This window comes from Thunnus maccoyii, chromosome 6 (assembly GCF_910596095.1).
Source record: "Thunnus maccoyii chromosome 6, fThuMac1.1, whole genome shotgun sequence".
Taxonomy (NCBI): domain Eukaryota; kingdom Metazoa; phylum Chordata; class Actinopteri; order Scombriformes; family Scombridae; genus Thunnus; species Thunnus maccoyii.
This window is the reverse complement of record NC_056538.1, coordinates 21,554,268-21,570,929: the sequence shown is the minus strand read 5'-3', so window position 1 is coordinate 21,570,929 and position 16,662 is coordinate 21,554,268. Positions and strand designations below refer to the sequence as shown.

The 16,662-nt window shown below is 40.8% G+C and overlaps 2 protein-coding genes across 2 annotated transcripts in view; one reads left to right on the top strand and one right to left on the bottom strand.

The window, feature by feature from the left end:
• dhx36 (DEAH (Asp-Glu-Ala-His) box polypeptide 36) overlaps nucleotides 1-9,317 on the top strand; it is a 28,031-nt gene extending 18,714 nt beyond the window's left edge. The window contains exons 14-26 of the mRNA XM_042413463.1: nucleotides 349-404; nucleotides 536-600; nucleotides 1,216-1,359; nucleotides 1,784-1,901; nucleotides 3,034-3,132; nucleotides 3,792-3,965; nucleotides 4,104-4,190; nucleotides 4,281-4,364; nucleotides 4,510-4,609; nucleotides 4,720-4,810; nucleotides 6,343-6,463; nucleotides 7,873-8,025; nucleotides 8,118-9,317. Coding sequence (XP_042269397.1) covers nucleotides 349-404; nucleotides 536-600; nucleotides 1,216-1,359; nucleotides 1,784-1,901; nucleotides 3,034-3,132; nucleotides 3,792-3,965; nucleotides 4,104-4,190; nucleotides 4,281-4,364; nucleotides 4,510-4,609; nucleotides 4,720-4,810; nucleotides 6,343-6,463; nucleotides 7,873-8,025; nucleotides 8,118-8,351 — 1,526 coding nt within the window. The 3' untranslated portion in view covers nucleotides 8,352-9,317. The remainder of the gene's footprint in view (nucleotides 1-348; nucleotides 405-535; nucleotides 601-1,215; nucleotides 1,360-1,783; nucleotides 1,902-3,033; nucleotides 3,133-3,791; nucleotides 3,966-4,103; nucleotides 4,191-4,280; nucleotides 4,365-4,509; nucleotides 4,610-4,719; nucleotides 4,811-6,342; nucleotides 6,464-7,872; nucleotides 8,026-8,117) is intronic.
• LOC121898416 (rho guanine nucleotide exchange factor 26-like) overlaps nucleotides 9,104-16,662 on the bottom strand; it is a 28,768-nt gene continuing 21,209 nt past the window's right edge. The window contains exons 13-15 of the mRNA XM_042413465.1: nucleotides 11,607-11,677; nucleotides 11,293-11,397; nucleotides 9,104-10,943 (exon numbers count right to left, since the gene is read on the bottom strand). Coding sequence (XP_042269399.1) covers nucleotides 10,801-10,943; nucleotides 11,293-11,397; nucleotides 11,607-11,677 — 319 coding nt within the window. The 3' untranslated portion in view covers nucleotides 9,104-10,800. The remainder of the gene's footprint in view (nucleotides 10,944-11,292; nucleotides 11,398-11,606; nucleotides 11,678-16,662) is intronic.

Genomic DNA, 16,662 nt, shown 5'->3' with positions numbered 1-16,662 from the left:
TGTCGTCCACAATTAATTACATGTAATTGGGTGTGATTTTTATGCTTTATGAGAGGAATGATTGCTCTTGTGTATCGACTCAGACACTCACACACAGGTGAATTCAGACCAATCATAATCATTTCTTTTGAGCACACTTTGATTAACTAGGCTGTTACAATCACAACCTTTACATGCAGTATAAATGTGTTTATAAAGTGACATGTAAAAGTGAGTTTTCTGTACATTTATAGAAATTTCATGGTTATATTTTTAGACATCAGGCAGCTCTACACACTTGGAGTTGTATCTTACGTCTGCAAACGATGCTTTGTTTGAGTTTTTCTTCTGTGCCCTGTTGTGTTTCAGACCGGTTCGTTATCATCCCTTTGCACTCCCTCATGCCGACTGTTAATCAGACGCAGGTCAGCATTTTCTGCCTCTCTCTTTGTCTCTCTGACTGTGCCTTTTTCTGTGTCTCCAACAAATGTCCTGCTTTATTCCCTTCTCAATATCAGAAAAGTCCAATCTCATCTTTCTTCTTCACTCTTCTCAGGTGTTCAAAAGGCCTCCTCCTGGTGTAAGAAAGATTGTGATTGCTACCAACATAGCTGAGACCAGGTATGTGTGTGTGTGTGTGTGTTTGGGTTGTCCAGCATTTGTATTTACTGCCTTTGAAATTTTATTTTTGGCTGTTCTGTTCCTGTGAAAGTTCTGTTCTGTTCCCTTGTAAGTTGAGGGAAAAATGCAAAAAAAATGTAATGACATTTTATTTTCAGTCGTGTATGAGTGTGTTTTTGTGTACACTTGCAATGCAGCAGATCTCAGTCATTTATGGAAACAGTGGATATGGGACTAATTAGCATACATTTCGTAAATTGATTATAAATACTGTCATATTGGCTTGGATGGAGCACACTGACTCTGTGACAGGCAATTTCTTAATGTTTTCACAGAGCCTCACACACACACACACACACACACAACTCAGCAAATTAAGAAGCTGTCTGCACTCTCCTCACATCACTCCACTAAATATAGACTCTAAACCTACCAAAAAGCTCAATTTTATTTTTACCTCTGAATGATTGTGTGCATGAGTCCTGGATAAGCATTTTTGACAGACTGCTTTGAAGTGTTTTTCTCTCTGATTTGGTCTTTATTCCATCGCTGTTTTCTTTCTCTTCCTCCCTCCCACCTCTCTCTCTCTCTCTCTCTCTAAACTCTTCCTCACAGCATCACCATAGATGACGTTGTGTATGTGATAGATGGAGGGAAGATTAAGGAAACCAACTTCGACACCAACAACAACATCAGTACTATGACAGCCGAGTGGGTTAGCCTAGCCAATGCCAAACAGAGGAAAGGACGTGCTGGCAGGTGTGTATTTGTGTTTGTTTACACGTGGGGTTATTTGTGGATATTTTTATGAGGGCATGCTGTATATTAGCACCTCTGGGTATGCAATACTATTCTGGGAGGATTATTTTGCCTTCCTTTTTGTCATCTAAGCTCTCCGTCAGTCTTCCCCATCAACTCACTCCTTCCTGCCTTCTCAAGTGTAAACATAGAGGAAGGCAAAGTGTAGTCTCTCTCAGATTATTTCCAGTCTGTGACTCGAGACGTCTGCTCTTTATCCAGCTCCGCCATCAAAATGGAGCAAGGCCCAATTAGCAGGAGGCTGCTTACTGAGTGCAGTTTCATCCCATTGATTTTGAATTAAGCCCTTTTCACAGGACTGATATAACACATAACCTTTTTTTTCCCTCTCACCCCCACTCTCTTCTTCTCTGCATTTATATAGAGTGTGTCCAGGGAAATGCTATCATCTGTACAACGGTCTCAGGGCCAGCCTGCTGGATGCCTATCAATTACCCGAAATCATGAGGACACCGCTGGAGGAGCTCTGCTTGCAGATCAAGGTTGTGTATATGGAGAGAAAGACGCAGACGGTCTGACAGAGAGAGACAAATTGTGGCAAAAAGTGTCGACTTGAGAGGTTGAGATGAGGACAACGTTGCTATGAATGAGTTTTGTGAGTGCGGGGACAAACGAGGACAGCGCTGCTGTTTTTGGTCTTTCGTTGAATTACAGGCTCTCCTGCTTAATGAGAACTAGGGTTGAATATCCTCGGCTGACTCATGCCCCCTTGCTCCATCCCTTTCTCTCTCTCTCTTTTTTTTTTCCTTCCACAGACAACAAAATTGCTCCTCTTCAAGGTCTCGTTCTATTACATGAACAGTCGCTTTCTTCTTTGATTGCTCACAATTTTTTTTTCTCCCTACTCTTTTAGCTTTCTCTTTTTAAATCCTCATACTCCACTCACACATATTTCAACACATGCTAATGGAATATTAAGCCAAAGTTCACTCAGATCTAGTGTTTGCAATGATTGTTCTCACCGGTGACTTTACAGGATATGTTTGTTGAGTGTGTTTCTTCCACTAGCCTCAGCTGGATGTATTTGAGTATGTGTGTGTGTAATGTGGCTTTTTGAAGCTAGTGGGTGAGAGGCGGACTAATGCATCAGTCTGTCCTTAAAGTGTGAGAAACACTGACAACATGCTAACCCAGAGCATATTCTCTAATGCACAAACACTTCAACACCACCCTATTAGTCAGACATAAAAACGTGGTCGCTTTCTTACTCTTCAGTTTGCAACAGGTAGATGTTTGAGTTGTTTAAAAATCCTGTTTTTGATGTGAGAGTGAATACATATTTAGAGAATGTAGATATTCATAGTATCAGGTCTTATCAATCTGTGGTCAGAGTAGCTCTAAGGGAAGCATGTTAATGTGGTTAACTCTACACAGTGCAGGTTGTTTGTCAACATACATTTTGTCAACAATGATATGATTAAACGTCATACAGTGTGTACAGTATGTTTGAGGGATAAATATTGCAGTGTAGCTGACTATATCCATGGGCTTCTTGGGTTAACCACAATTCGACTGGCCACAAATGACAAGCACTTAGACAAAGGGAGTGGCAATTAGTGCTAAAATGCTGTTTATCAATGACTGGTGTAATGTAATGTGATACTTTCTATCCAGATATTGAAGCTTGGGTTTATAGCTCGATTCCTGGAAAAAGCTCTGGACCCTCCCACTGAAAAGGCCGTCAATCTAGCCATCAAGAACCTGATAGACCTGGTAAGAAAGAATAAAGAGCAATCAAAACCATTTAAAAACATGTTAAGGACACAAACCAATAATAGTAATGAACTGTTTTTATAAAAATCTAAAGTTCCAGCAAGTATTTTTGGTAGAGAGACTATCCTTCGACCTGAGCACGTTAATTCAAGGTCTCCTGTCAGCAAGCGTTATCCTTGCAGATGTTTTGGGCAAGACAACAAATGTACTAGCTTGAAGGATGTGAAGGATCTCCTTCTAGAGGAGAGAGATTATAAAAAAAACCTAGGGCCAACAGAGAAATCAGTACTTAGCCTATTAGAGGGTTTAGGAAGATAAAACATGAGTGTTTTTTTTAATGATATGGATAAAAACACAATAAAAATCAATGGAGGAAGAGGTGCTTGATTCTGACAAAAATGAAACTCAAAGCAGCTGCTCCTGAAAGTCTTAAAAATGATAACATGATTAAAAAGAAGACCAACACAAGTCTTTTAATAACCTTGCCTTTATTAACCTGTTGCTGTGTTGGTAAAGGCTTTTTTAAAATTTTTTGCTCTTAACGAAGCAGTGGACATTAATTCCCTTCCTTGTTAATATGGTTAAAACACCTTGTGTCGAGCATAAGATGACTAAACGTGTGTGCATTTTCTTTGTTTCGTGACTACGTTGTGTGTTAGAACGCCTTGGACCGTTCAGAGAACCTCACAGCGCTGGGTTTCCACCTGGCTCGTCTGCCTGTGGAGCCTCACATCGGAAAACTCATCTTGTTTGGGGCTCTGTTGGGCTGCCTCGACCCTGTTCTCACAATTGCTGCTTCACTCAGCTTCAAAGACCCTTTCTTCATACCCCTGGTAGGGCAGTGAGTTCACAAACATGAAAGCTTATGTCATCTGCAACACACATTGCTGCACTCGACTGTACCTTCTGACTTTTTTGTTGCAATGTCGATCTTAAATACATTTTCTTTTATGCATCTGAACCTTTCTCAGGGTAAAGAGAAGATGGCAGACATGAGGAGAAGGACCCTGTCTAGAAACTCCAAGAGTGACCACCTCACTATTGTTAATGCTTTCCAGGTAAAACAGCTCACATCTGTCAGTTTGCTTTCATCTCTGTCTGCTGCATGAATTGATCCTGTCTTCATTTATCACCCATTGATTCGTTAGGGCTGGGAGGAAGCGAAACAGCGTGGTTCCAGGTATGAGAGGGAGTACTGCTGGGACAACTTCCTGTCTGCCAATACACTCCAGGTGAGCCGGGCTGATTGCAAGTGCTGTGCTGAGCTATACACCGATGTGCTTTGAAAATAAAACCCAGGGTTGTCCATGATTACGTTTGGAGTTTGACTTGTGTCTTTTGTCTTTTTTTCTAAGTAATTTAGCCGTTATCTTTCAGATGCTGCACAACATGAAGGGTCAGTTTACTGAACATTTAATGAATGCAGGCTTTGTCAGCAGCAGAGACCCCAAAGACCCCAAATCTAACGTCAACTCGGGTAATTAAGATGAGTTGTTTAAGTGCAATTCAGCTATCTGACAAGAAAACAGTCAGGCTATGGAACTGTGCTAAAGTATGATTTGTTCTTTTTCTAACGTCTTTCCTCAGACAACGAGAAGTTAATCAAGGCAGTGATTGTAGCCGGTCTGTACCCAAAGGTGGCCATGATCAGACCATCTCACAGCAAAAAGAGGCCCGGGTGAGTCTCACCAATTCAAAGAGAGAGTTAAGCAATGACTGACAGGGGAAAAAGGCTGAAGACCACAAGATAGAGAAGTGCACAATCATTCTTATTGATCTCTACACAGAAAAATGGCCTTCAAACTACAATATCTCATCATCTCGGGTAAGAGTTCTGGAACGATACTGTGACAATTACCTGAAGCAGTGCAAAGACCATGTTAGGAAAACTGTCGAAAACAGAGGCGCTTTTGCAGCTGAAGATCAATGCAGTCATCATAAAACTGCCCTCAGGCAGCTGTCATAGGCAGCGGCTGTGACCTGTGTGCAAAAGACAGACGCACGCAACAGGGAGACACACACACACACAAACACACACTCACTCACATTAAGGCTGTCACTTTTATTTGTCTGTCTCCATGACAGCTTTAGACCCAGTTGCACAGTGAAATTGCCAGGGTCATTTCCTTTGCATAAGTAATTCTCAGCAGTTGTGATGCTAAGCCAGTTGTGAGTTTTCTTTGCAGTATTTAATGAATTTGTTGCTCGATTAAGCACTTTTTGTTTGTTTTGCTGCCAAATCAGACAGCTGTCTGGTACAAGCAGCTTGTTCCCTGCAGTCAAGCAGTCGGTGTCGTTTGCCCGACACGCAGGAGTTTGGAATACAGTGTTACTTTCATGTAAGAGATGGTTTTCTAACAGCATCACAATTTTTCTTTGATACCCTCCATGCCAAAGTGGCATGAGGCGGTCTTTGTGCATCATATTAACAGCTTTGGATGAAGCCAAAAGCATCTGATGAGTTCTTTTTAAAGAGATTTAACAAAATTTATTCTGGTGATAATGAATTTCCACAGAATTTGGGTGACAACACGTGCATACAAACACACATACTGATAGAAATTCTACAATACAATAACATTTCTGTAGCATGTTGAAACACATCTTAATAACTAGAAAGCTTCAGCATAATACTGCGTGGTGGCAGTGATGGGAATGTTGTTACAGCTTGTTGACATTCTGCTTTCAGCTGCCACTATAAATATTTTTTTCAACTATGGTAGCAACTAACGATTATTTTCACTATTGATTAATCTACATTAATTGATTTTTTTTAATCAGTCCATAAATTAGTCCATAAAATGTCAGAAAAGAGTGAAAAACGCCCTGCACATATTTTTTGGAACCCAAGGTGACAGCAGTCTGAAGTTGACATTTGGTATTTTTCTTGATAAATTAGTTAAAGAATTAATTGATTATCAAAATTGTTGCAGATAAATTTTCTGTCTATCCACTAATCAGTTAATCAGTTGATTGTTTCAGGTCTACTTTCCACAGATTCTAAAGCACCTTTTTATGAAACTGTAGTATCATAAAATTGTCAAAAACTGTCATAAAGTTTCCTCTTGGTGTTCTTGTGTCAGTTATTGAGATCATGATGGTAATAAAACTCATATTTTTACTTTGAAGTGTCAGGAATGTGATTTTTACCAATATACTCAGTCCTACCATCACACAGACACACATACTCTAACATCTTATCTTTCTCAGGGTTAAGGTGTACACCCAGGCTGACGGGAAGGTGTGTATCCACCCGAAATCTGTCAATTATGAAGAGACCGAGTTCAACTACACGTGGCTCATCTATCACCTAAAGATGAGAACGAGCAGTGTGAGTAATCTAGATGGAAACACAATAAAACACATGCGCCAGTCACATTTATGTTGTGCTTTATAAATGTTTTGTGTTTTTACAATTGAGTGCATGTTGCTGTGTCCATCTGAAGGGCGCATGTGAGTAGAAAGGACCAGTGGTTAAAGGTTGGCAGCGGTGCCACACCAGCTTTACACTGAATGAATATTTGATTAAAACGCTGCCTTTCAACTCTATCTCAAAGGCTCTTGTGCTTCAAAGCTTCCAGACACAATATAAGAGGTGGAGGGGAGGGGGCGGCAAAACGGTCAATGCGGCTCCCTGACTGCCACCCTCTCTTTTCTCTCGCTTCCTATGTTTTTCTCTTTTTTTTTTGCCCCTCTTCACACTCCCAATTTCCTCTCCCTCCCTTCCATCTATCTGTCTTTGTTCTTTCTGTGCTCTCTCTCTTTGTGAATGTTACCATTCTGCAGAAAAACACCTTTCATGTCCTCTCTGATTGCTGCCTGCGCCTTTGTCTCTCACTTTGCTGCCTTTGTCTTTATGAAGAAAAGTGTTTGCTAGATTTCGACCATCATTATTGCCACCGTTCATTTTTTTTTTTTTCTCTCTTGTAGTGCGGTTTTGTGCACAATGCTATGCAGTTTGTGTTTATTATAAAAGGAAGGTATTCTGAGTGCAAGATTGTCAAGGTCATTTGTTTGCTGAGAGAGACAGAAGCAGACGACCAGGGCTGTGGAAAGGGGGGGAAAAAAAGGAAAGAAAGAGAGGGATGACGTTAAACTTTATCTCCTCTGACGCACTTGCCCCTGGTGGTCCATTACATTACACATTCATGGGGCAGAAGAAGTTGTCCCCGCTCTCTCCTTGTTTCTTTTTTTTCCCCCATGTCGCCTACCCATTGCCTTCACTTTTCACTACCTCGCTCTGACGCTGATTTTCAACACTTCTGTCTGTTACCTTCAAAGACGAAATGGGTTTAATTTGACCTGAGTCTGCTGCTTATGTTGTCTTTTTATTTATATATTTGTTTTAGTGCTTGCATATAGATCAGTGCATTATATAGATTATTACTGCTATTTCCGGTCTGCAGTGAGTATTTTGAGTATCAATAGTCAAACTACTCTACATAAGCAGCTGTCAGTTTAGCACAGGGAGGAAAATTGATGGAGAAGAGTGTAACACAATAGTGAGATTTGCAGATGGGGCAAGATGACATTTCTCCCGGCACTGGAAGCACTAAAACACATTTCAAACTCACACAGCTTCTCGTCACTAATGGGACACTTTCAGCCCACACCACAGCATAGCTATCGGGCACGGTGTGTCATAATGATGCCGCTCCCTGATGCAGAGTGTGTCAGCGTGTTTGTTGTTAATACTTCTGTTGATGTGCGTTAGCAACATCTTTCTGTGTGTGTCCTCAGATTTTCCTGTACGATTGCACTGAGGTGTCCCCGTTCTCCCTGCTGTTCTTCGGAGGCGACATCACCATCCAGAAAGACGAGGACCAGGAGACCATTGCGGTGGACCAGTGGATCGTCTTCAGATCACCGGCACGCATCGCTCACCTTGTCAAGGTAAATCAGGATGGACCCATATCAACAAAGCTCAGTCAAGTGCAATTTTATGATTTTTTTTGCTTCACAAAAAGCCTCATTTTCTTTTCCAGAGTCTAAAGAGAGAGCTGGATTCTCTGCTGGAGGAGAAAATCCGTAACCCTGCTCCTGTGGACTGGCAAAACCGTCAGTCCAAAGACTGTGCTGTCATCACAGCCATCATAGACCTCATCACCACCCAGGAGAAGCCCGCAGGCAGCACTAAAGGCTATGGCAGAACGTGGGCGTCTGCCCCTAGAGGACAACACGTTTACTTCAATGACGATGATGATGATGACGACGATTAGACGTGGCCAGGTTTTTGGCCAGATAGGAACAGAGGAGCCTCTGAAATGACTGACTACATCCTTTGAGGAGGACACAGGAGGTTAGTTGGGATATTTATGATAACCAGCTGCTTGGCTGAAAATTTAGTGCTCCCTGGATGCCCCTGAAGGCCAAACACAAAGTGCAAAAGGACTGGAAGATGTAATGCACTTGAATGACTCCTATTATTCTTTTTTTTTTTTGCCCATTTGGTCATTTTTGCAAGGACCAATCCATGTTGCAAAACACCCACTAGCTGTTTTGTTTATTGTTTAGTTTATAGATTTCTGGTTTGGCTGAAATCAAGCAATTCAAAAACAGAGTGAAAACCGTTACCTTGAAATACTGCTGGCGTTATGATGGGAGACCATCATCTGTTCTTTTGACGGAAGAACACCATTTATTCTGTGCTTTGAGAGACCAATCACTAAAATCACCTGGGTAATATTTGGTTGGAATGAAGACCTGCGTAGATATTAACCTTCAGCAGCACACAGTTGCATACCCCCAGACTGAACCGCCAATATCTCCATAAATATCTCTGAAAAAGTGTGTCTGGCCACAGGATATACACACATATTTCTGATTAATCTGTAGCAAATGTCTGGAGAGTGCAAGGCTGATTTATTGTTCCAAATATTACTGAAGGAATAAAAGTAGTCATTTTCCTTGGTCTATCTGGCAGTGGTCCTCAGGGAAAAGAGATGTCATATTAATCATTCAGAACACATGATAGACCCCAAGCAATTAAGCTTTTATTGATAGTGTCTGATTAAAATATATATGGTTGAATAAGCAAGTTTCTGCATATAAATCTGTATTTAGGAAAACATACATGTCACAATTCTGTGTGTTCTCTGACTGTTTTACATATTTACATGTACACAGGTGATTTACAATAGTTACAAAAAGAAGAAATGATTGAAATAAAGTTCAGTTCATGCTTAGATGTGTGGTATCACATAGCTAATTTTCCCTGAGTGCAAATGCAAAGCCTCGTCTCTTGAGAGTCTGAACAGACATGTCCATCCTGCAGGGTGCTCTTCTGCTCCCTACCGTCACACCTCGCTCTATGTAACTCAACAGTATGTGGTTGTCATTTGGGCCAGAGCCAGAGCAGTGGGCTTGATAGATGGTGTTATCACCACACTGACCAAGCTATTCATTTCCTTAGGCTGGGCAACACTAAAAAGATGACTCACACTGGACAATCACGTTAAAAGCAGGGCCGGGCAGGGCCGCTTGTCTCTCCTGGACTCACCATCAGCACACACAAATTAATTTTAGCTTGCCTCTCTAACATCACACATATAAATCCTATGGGGGGGTATTTATATATACACCTCTGGCTGGAATCAAGTGTGTGTCATATTTCAGGCTGTCCAAATCATTGAGTGGATGGAGAGAATAATGGCATATGTGACATAAATGTAGAGTCTGATTCATGACAGTGACATTAACTGGTGACAAACAGCGAGGTAGAAAACAGATACTTGGCCCCTCTGCTTAACCCAGGGATGACATATGAGGTTATAACTCTCAGATGACTGTAATCTGTAATATTATCCAATTACTTATGATTTATTCTATTTACAAAAAGTGCCTTAGGCTTCAGACAAATGGCACCTTTTTTTTTTTCCTTCTGCGGCTAAACATACAACATATTGTATTTTCCTGTAAATATCTTTGTAATAGTTTCATTTGCCATCAGATGCTACACTACACACCCACACACTGTACAGAAGCTGCCAATCCCACCATCTTGGCTTATTATCACTTTTACAATCAACATCCTAACAGTTATTGACAAAAGCTTCTAATCATATGACCTGACGCTTATTAACAGAGCTGGCTGCTGACGATTTCACACTATACCTCCTATAGTGGTACTGTAGTCTCACTTATTACATTGCACATACTTACACGCCAAAAAAAAAAAAACATGTTTGCAAAAAATTACAAAATTTACAAATTTCATACCACCAGTTGTTATGTACTTATGTATGACTTTGGCAGTGGGTGTGAAGTTTTTCCAACCAACCGGGGAATTAATGAATGTGACAGATGCCACTGTCGCTATCCCGCCCACAGAGGGGACTGATCAGTAATTAAGGAAATCTCTCTGTTCTTCTCACTGTGATTGTTCTGAACGCAGCCGTTGCTTTGAAACAGCATGCCTGCTATTTAATGGACGCCAAACAGAAGTCTGAATTACGGCTCCATCTGTATCCTGCTGAAAAGAGTGAGCCAAGCAGCCACGCAGCTCCCATACTGGCCAACTCGGTCCCTGAAGGCAGGTCACTGATGCTGTTACTGAACTCATTTGTCTGGGCTCACTGCTTAGAAAGTCAGGTCACTGGTGTGTCAAGGAGTCACTAACGGCCGAAAAAAAAAACCCCTCCGTGGTTGAAGTAGCCCAGCTCATCCGGCTCACACATTAGTCTCCAGCCCCTGCAGGCGGTCCATCCTCTGCATGTTGCGCTCAATGGTGGCCTGGCATGTGATTGGTTCGGCACACTCTGCGAGGAACCATCCCCTCTCTCCGTCACGCAGTCGTTCTCCCTCATACCAGCCTAAAAGGAGAAATTGTATTGATGCATGAAAACTGAGGCATGTGTTATGTCACTATCATGGTCTCCTTGCTTTTGATGCTCAGTGCTGTCTGTTGCCATGATCACCGAGAGGGAAATGACCTTTCGCCTCTGTGTGTTTGTGTTTTCATTAAGGTTTAAAACCCCATCTTTGAAACAGGTATCACGGCCCATTAGTTGAGAAAGATAGGTACTGAAAAAGGAGACGGAGAGTGTATAAAAGTGCATGATGAAAGGACACGGTTGAAACAGGAAGGTGGAAAAGCTGAAGCTGTAGAAAGAGAACAAGACTGAGCGATAAAGGCAAGAGAGGCTCTGAGAGGTGACGTACCGTCTTCTACAGTCTGCGAGACTAACACCACATCAGCCACCTGTAGGGACAGCTCATCTGGCTGCTTGGCTGTGTAAGTTCTGATCACCTCCATCTGCATGGCGTCTAAAACAACACAGACACAAATCCATAAATCACTTCAGATAAGTTGAACTGGTCATATTTAAGTATATCTGAGTTAAGAAGCGAGTTCTTGAGAAATCAATCTGAGCAAAAAAAAAAAGTTTTATCTAACAACCACAAGGGGGTGCAATAGGCTTAAAAGAGAGGGAGGGAGAAGAGCGGGTGTGTGAATGTGTTGGTGTACAACTCACTGGTTCTGTCCTGACTCCTCTTATTGTTGACATTCTGGCCCAGAGCACTGATCCATCGAGCACGCTCATTCCTAAGAAAACACACAAAAGTACATGAACAATTTGGTAAACTTTTCTGGCACTGAAGGAATTCTAAATACAAACAAAAGTCTTAAGTGGACAAGCTGTGGGAATTGTTTGCCTCATAAATCACTTGAAGGAGCTTAATTATTTTTGATTTTGTGCCACAGGTGTGGAAAATGCTTTGTCACAGTTTTTGTGAACATACACAATCACAGAGGACATTCAGATATATCAAACTAGACCAATAAAGATAAGGGGCTTGCATGCACAAAATATTTAACAGGCTACTGAGGCAAATGGATAATTTAGTTGCCCGGCAAGTTTTGCCTTCTGCCCCAACCCTTTCTGTCCCCTGTCAATGAGAGAACAGAGGTGTGTTTTCAGTCAGAGAGAACTGAGGGGAACAAGCACAAAGGCTGATTCTCAGGAGGGGACAGACATGCTTTTGCTTTCTTTTACTCTTGTGTGCGTTTCATGAGAAAAAAAAAAAACAGTGGGTGGAGTCACACAGGTCAGATTCCACGAAACTCTATCTCTCATTTCACCTGTTCTCAGCTAGGATTGAAGAGAGGTAAGGATTTAGAAAGAGCCAGAGACGGAGAGATAAAGGGGGTTCAGGAAATGAACCAGAGGGGGTTATTGAGGCCCTCAGTGACTCAGCACCGGTGGCCTGCATCATGTAGATGGGCACAACATGCAAAGACATTCACAGACTGTGAGTGGCATTTGTGCGGAGTCTCTTCACAAGGGCCTCACATGCACTGCAACCGGGCAAGTCCCATGAGTCAGACCTCATTATCATGTCCCTATTGTACACTTTCTGCTGTGATCCTTTTCAGCACATAAAAGCTGTTAATTACTGTGTCAAGTTATCCATTAACAACCAACGTATGTTATAAAATCACCATAAACATATATAACCGTTACTTTGAATGAAATCATTAACTTCATCAACTTGTACCCACAAGGGAATGTTATGACTGGTATTGAATGACCTTTGGAGTTGAATTTTACAGACCAGTCACTTCTCTTCAGTCCCTTTTGATGTGCTCAACATCACCTGTCATTAATAATGGGTCATAGTTCAGAAAAGAAATAATCACTCACTTGTCAAGTGACATCAGCAATTTTTTTTTTATTATGGTAACCAGGTAGAATGGTTACCATATTCACCATTTTAGTTTAGCATGTATGCATGCCAACATTTGGCAATTATCACAATTAGACATCCTTAGCGCAGCTTAAAAATGAAGGAAAGAAAATATAACATTCTTGGCAGGCACAATCATATCCATATTAGTCCCTGACAAGGAAGGGCAGCAAGTTTTATGTAGTTCTGCACATTAAGCTTATAATTGCATGAATGGAAAAGTATGCAACAAAAAAGGCGTAGAGGTTAGGTGGTGGCGGAGGTAAATATTCATTCTATTTATCGTCTTAGAATATTCATATTTATTCACTGATGTATACAGTACATGTATGCAGCATTTTAATTTTAATTTAATATTTTATATAAACTGATTAATTTACGCACAACATACTCAGTAGAATGCAGATCTCCACCAGGTGTGTACAGTCAAGATTCTGGCGATAACAAAGACAGGGATTTTTTTTTTATTCATCTCGTATCATGCCTAACTTTAGTGGATCATAACATATTGGGTATGGATTTAATCTGCACATGCTCCAGATCAAGATGAGACCAAACTATAGCTGTTACATAAATGTAGTAGAGTAACAAGTACAATATTTACCCCTAAAATATAATGGAGTAGAAGTACAAAGTAGCATAAAATGGAAACACTCAAGTAAAGTGCAAATATCCTGAAAACTTAACTTGAGTAAGGTACTTATTTACATGCCACCACTGTTTATTTTAATTAAAAACATACATTTTCAGTCTCTATAATAAAGTCTGCCAGGAGGTCGTACTCTATCACAACATTTTGCATGAAACAGATAAAGTCACTGATCAGTTTGGGGATGCACCCGCAACTGTGACTAGGGCTACAACTAACAATTACTTTCATTATCGATTAATCTGTTGATTATTTTCTCGATTGATCGATAAGTTGCTCTGTCTATAAAATGCCAGAAAATGGTGAAAAATGTCAATAACTGATCCCAAAGCCCAAGGTGATGTCCTCAAATGTCTACTTTTGTCCTGAGCAACAGTCTGCAATCCAAGGATATTCATAGAAGACTAAATAAATCAGAAAATATTCACATTTGAAAAGCTGGAATCAGAGAATTGACTTTTTTTTTCTTTAAGAATGACTCCAAATGATTAATTGACTATCAAAATAGTTGGCGATTAATTTAATAGTTGGTAACTAAACAATTAATCGACTATTCGTTGCAGCTCTAACTGTTACCGCTGATGAATCCAAGCTTTCTGCCCACCTTACAGGCTGAAAGTGTGGTCACTAAGAGACTGGACATCTATGAAAATAAACTTATATACGATAAATGATAATCAAGTGAAGAAATAGACAAATGTAGGAGAAATAATGCTCTCTGATAGGCTACTTATCTGTGTTGAGTGTTTTAAGTTTTGCAATCATCTGAGCTGCTCTGTGGGAAAGGCAGCTGATAGTCGCTGCTCTTAACAGCTGGACACACATGCGCAAATGCAAAACACACCATCATGACAGCTCGCCCTCTTACTCTAAAAACAGCTGAAATACTTTATCGAAACTATGAATGCACAGTCATTCCATTTATCAAGCTCACAAAAACAGGCGACCGCATGTGTTTGAGAAGCACTTAATGGTTATCTGTGGAATGGAAGGCACATACCAAAAGAAGTTCAGGTTAAAAAAAAAAAAACAGCCTTCAAACTGCGAGAATGTGTTTACAACGAAGCATGTGAGTACTGCGTATGCACAAACGGCAGGTGCTCACCCCCTTACCCTATAGAGGACTACAAGCCTGTGCAGGATCAGTCTGCCCATGATAGTAAAGCTCTTTCTGCCTTTAACCATTCATCCCGAAGAGCAAGTGAATGCTAAGCATCATAAATCCATTGTCAGAGGTTCTTGTTTCACCTCTGAAAAGAAGAGAGGCCTCGCTGCACTGTAAAGCTTCTCTCACACACACAGATAAAGAGCGATGACAGCCTTTTTCTAACCTTCCCTCCTATGCCAACTTAAAATCATCACCAGATCACTGTTTTTCATCTTTTTCAGTTTCATCCCCTCCTTTCCTCCAAACTGTCTGTTCCCTCCTATCAGTTTGTTTACGCTAAACCGAATCCCTCCCTTGTTTTCACTTAATCACAGGTCAGAGTAGTATTCGGGTACAATTCCTACTCCAGTCAGGGAAACTCCCAGGCAGAGGGAACGATTCCCATCAGCAAGCTTCCCGTTATCTTATAAACAAAAGCAGAACTAGTAAGAGAATAAAAAACAATCAGATAAACGAAAGCAGACAGAGTGAAAAAATGTCAGACGCAATGCCAAAGTGTGCAGCAGAGGTACAGGCTCCCTCCTCCATTTGGGCCAGTTACGTAACCAGTGCTGCTTTGTGTTATAGCTGCATATCTGACTAACAGAACTGTTTTGCTGCAGACTTCTGTAGGCGCTCTGTTCCACTAATAGAGAAGCACTATTCACTGACTCGCTGGACAGGACACAACATCAGGGTCATGGGGAAGACGTGCTGACATGCGCGCGCCAAACAAAAGGATACACAGAAAAGTAAGAAGACAGACACAGAAAAAGAAGAGAGAGACACCAGTCACACAGGCGTCCTTGTGCCAACCCCAATCCAGTTGTCTGTCTGAATTCCTGACTTATCATGTCACTGCTTCGGTCAAAGATCAGTCTACTATAGCTGTTTATTTCTCAGGGCTCAACACAGTGGCACATAGGCACAGGTAAACCACCAGTTTAAAGGGTCAGCAGGTAGAGAACAAATGGAACTGAAAGCAGACACATCCACACTGACCACCATGAGAAAAAGCCCATTTCTACAGTTTCATTTCCACAAAAAAAAAAAACACAGACCCGCCTTCTTACAGAATGTGTGGAATTTCACGTTGGAACCCAACTTGAGCTGCTCTTAAATTCAGTGGTATAGAGGACAATATAGGCAAGTGTGTGCAATACATCCAGTTTTTTTTTTCTGGTAGAGTATATTATTCACCAGGACCACTGATGCACATGCTGCTCCCGTACTTATTTACAGGGAAATCATGTACGAAGTAGGCATACATCTTCGCTTTCTGAGGTTTGACGGCAAAAAGAAATCAGCTGACTCTCCTTTCCTATCCCGTGTCCATTCCCACACTGTATGAGTATCTTCATATGAAGTGTGTAACATATCACCTTGTTTGATGAAATTCTAACTTTATGTTTTGTAGTAATACACAATATGTCAGAAAACAACACATGGTAATCATAGTAAACACATTTCTTAGTTACTACACCACTACTAATCACCAACTCTGATAAAATGATTGGTTAATTAACTGATTAGTTCCTCAACAGAAAATGAATCAGTGATTGTGATCGATTAATTGTTTAAGTCATTTATCAAGTGAAAAAGTCAAACATTTGCTGATTCCAGCTTCATAAATGTGAGGATTCACTTTCTCTGTTTTCTATCTTTGTAAGAATCTCAAATATCTCTGGAAAACTGATGGGCATTTCTCACAATTTTCTGGCTTTTTTTTTTTTTACTAAACAATTAATTGATTAATGGAAAAAAATAATCAACAGATTGGTCGATAATGAAAACAATACTAATGGACTGTTCCATCAAAAGAAGCAATCTGAAGACAGCACCTGGGGCTCTGGGATTTTACATCACAATTAAGTAATCAAATATAATCAGTAGTTTAATTAATAATGAAAACCATTACTTGCAGCTTACTTTCCACCCTTTTAGCAATTTCTGAGAAAGCCTAAATACTCCTTATTTGTCCGCTCTACTTCAGTTAACTTTTATAGAGGGCCAAACTAGGCTGGCTAATGTATCACCAGTTCCATGT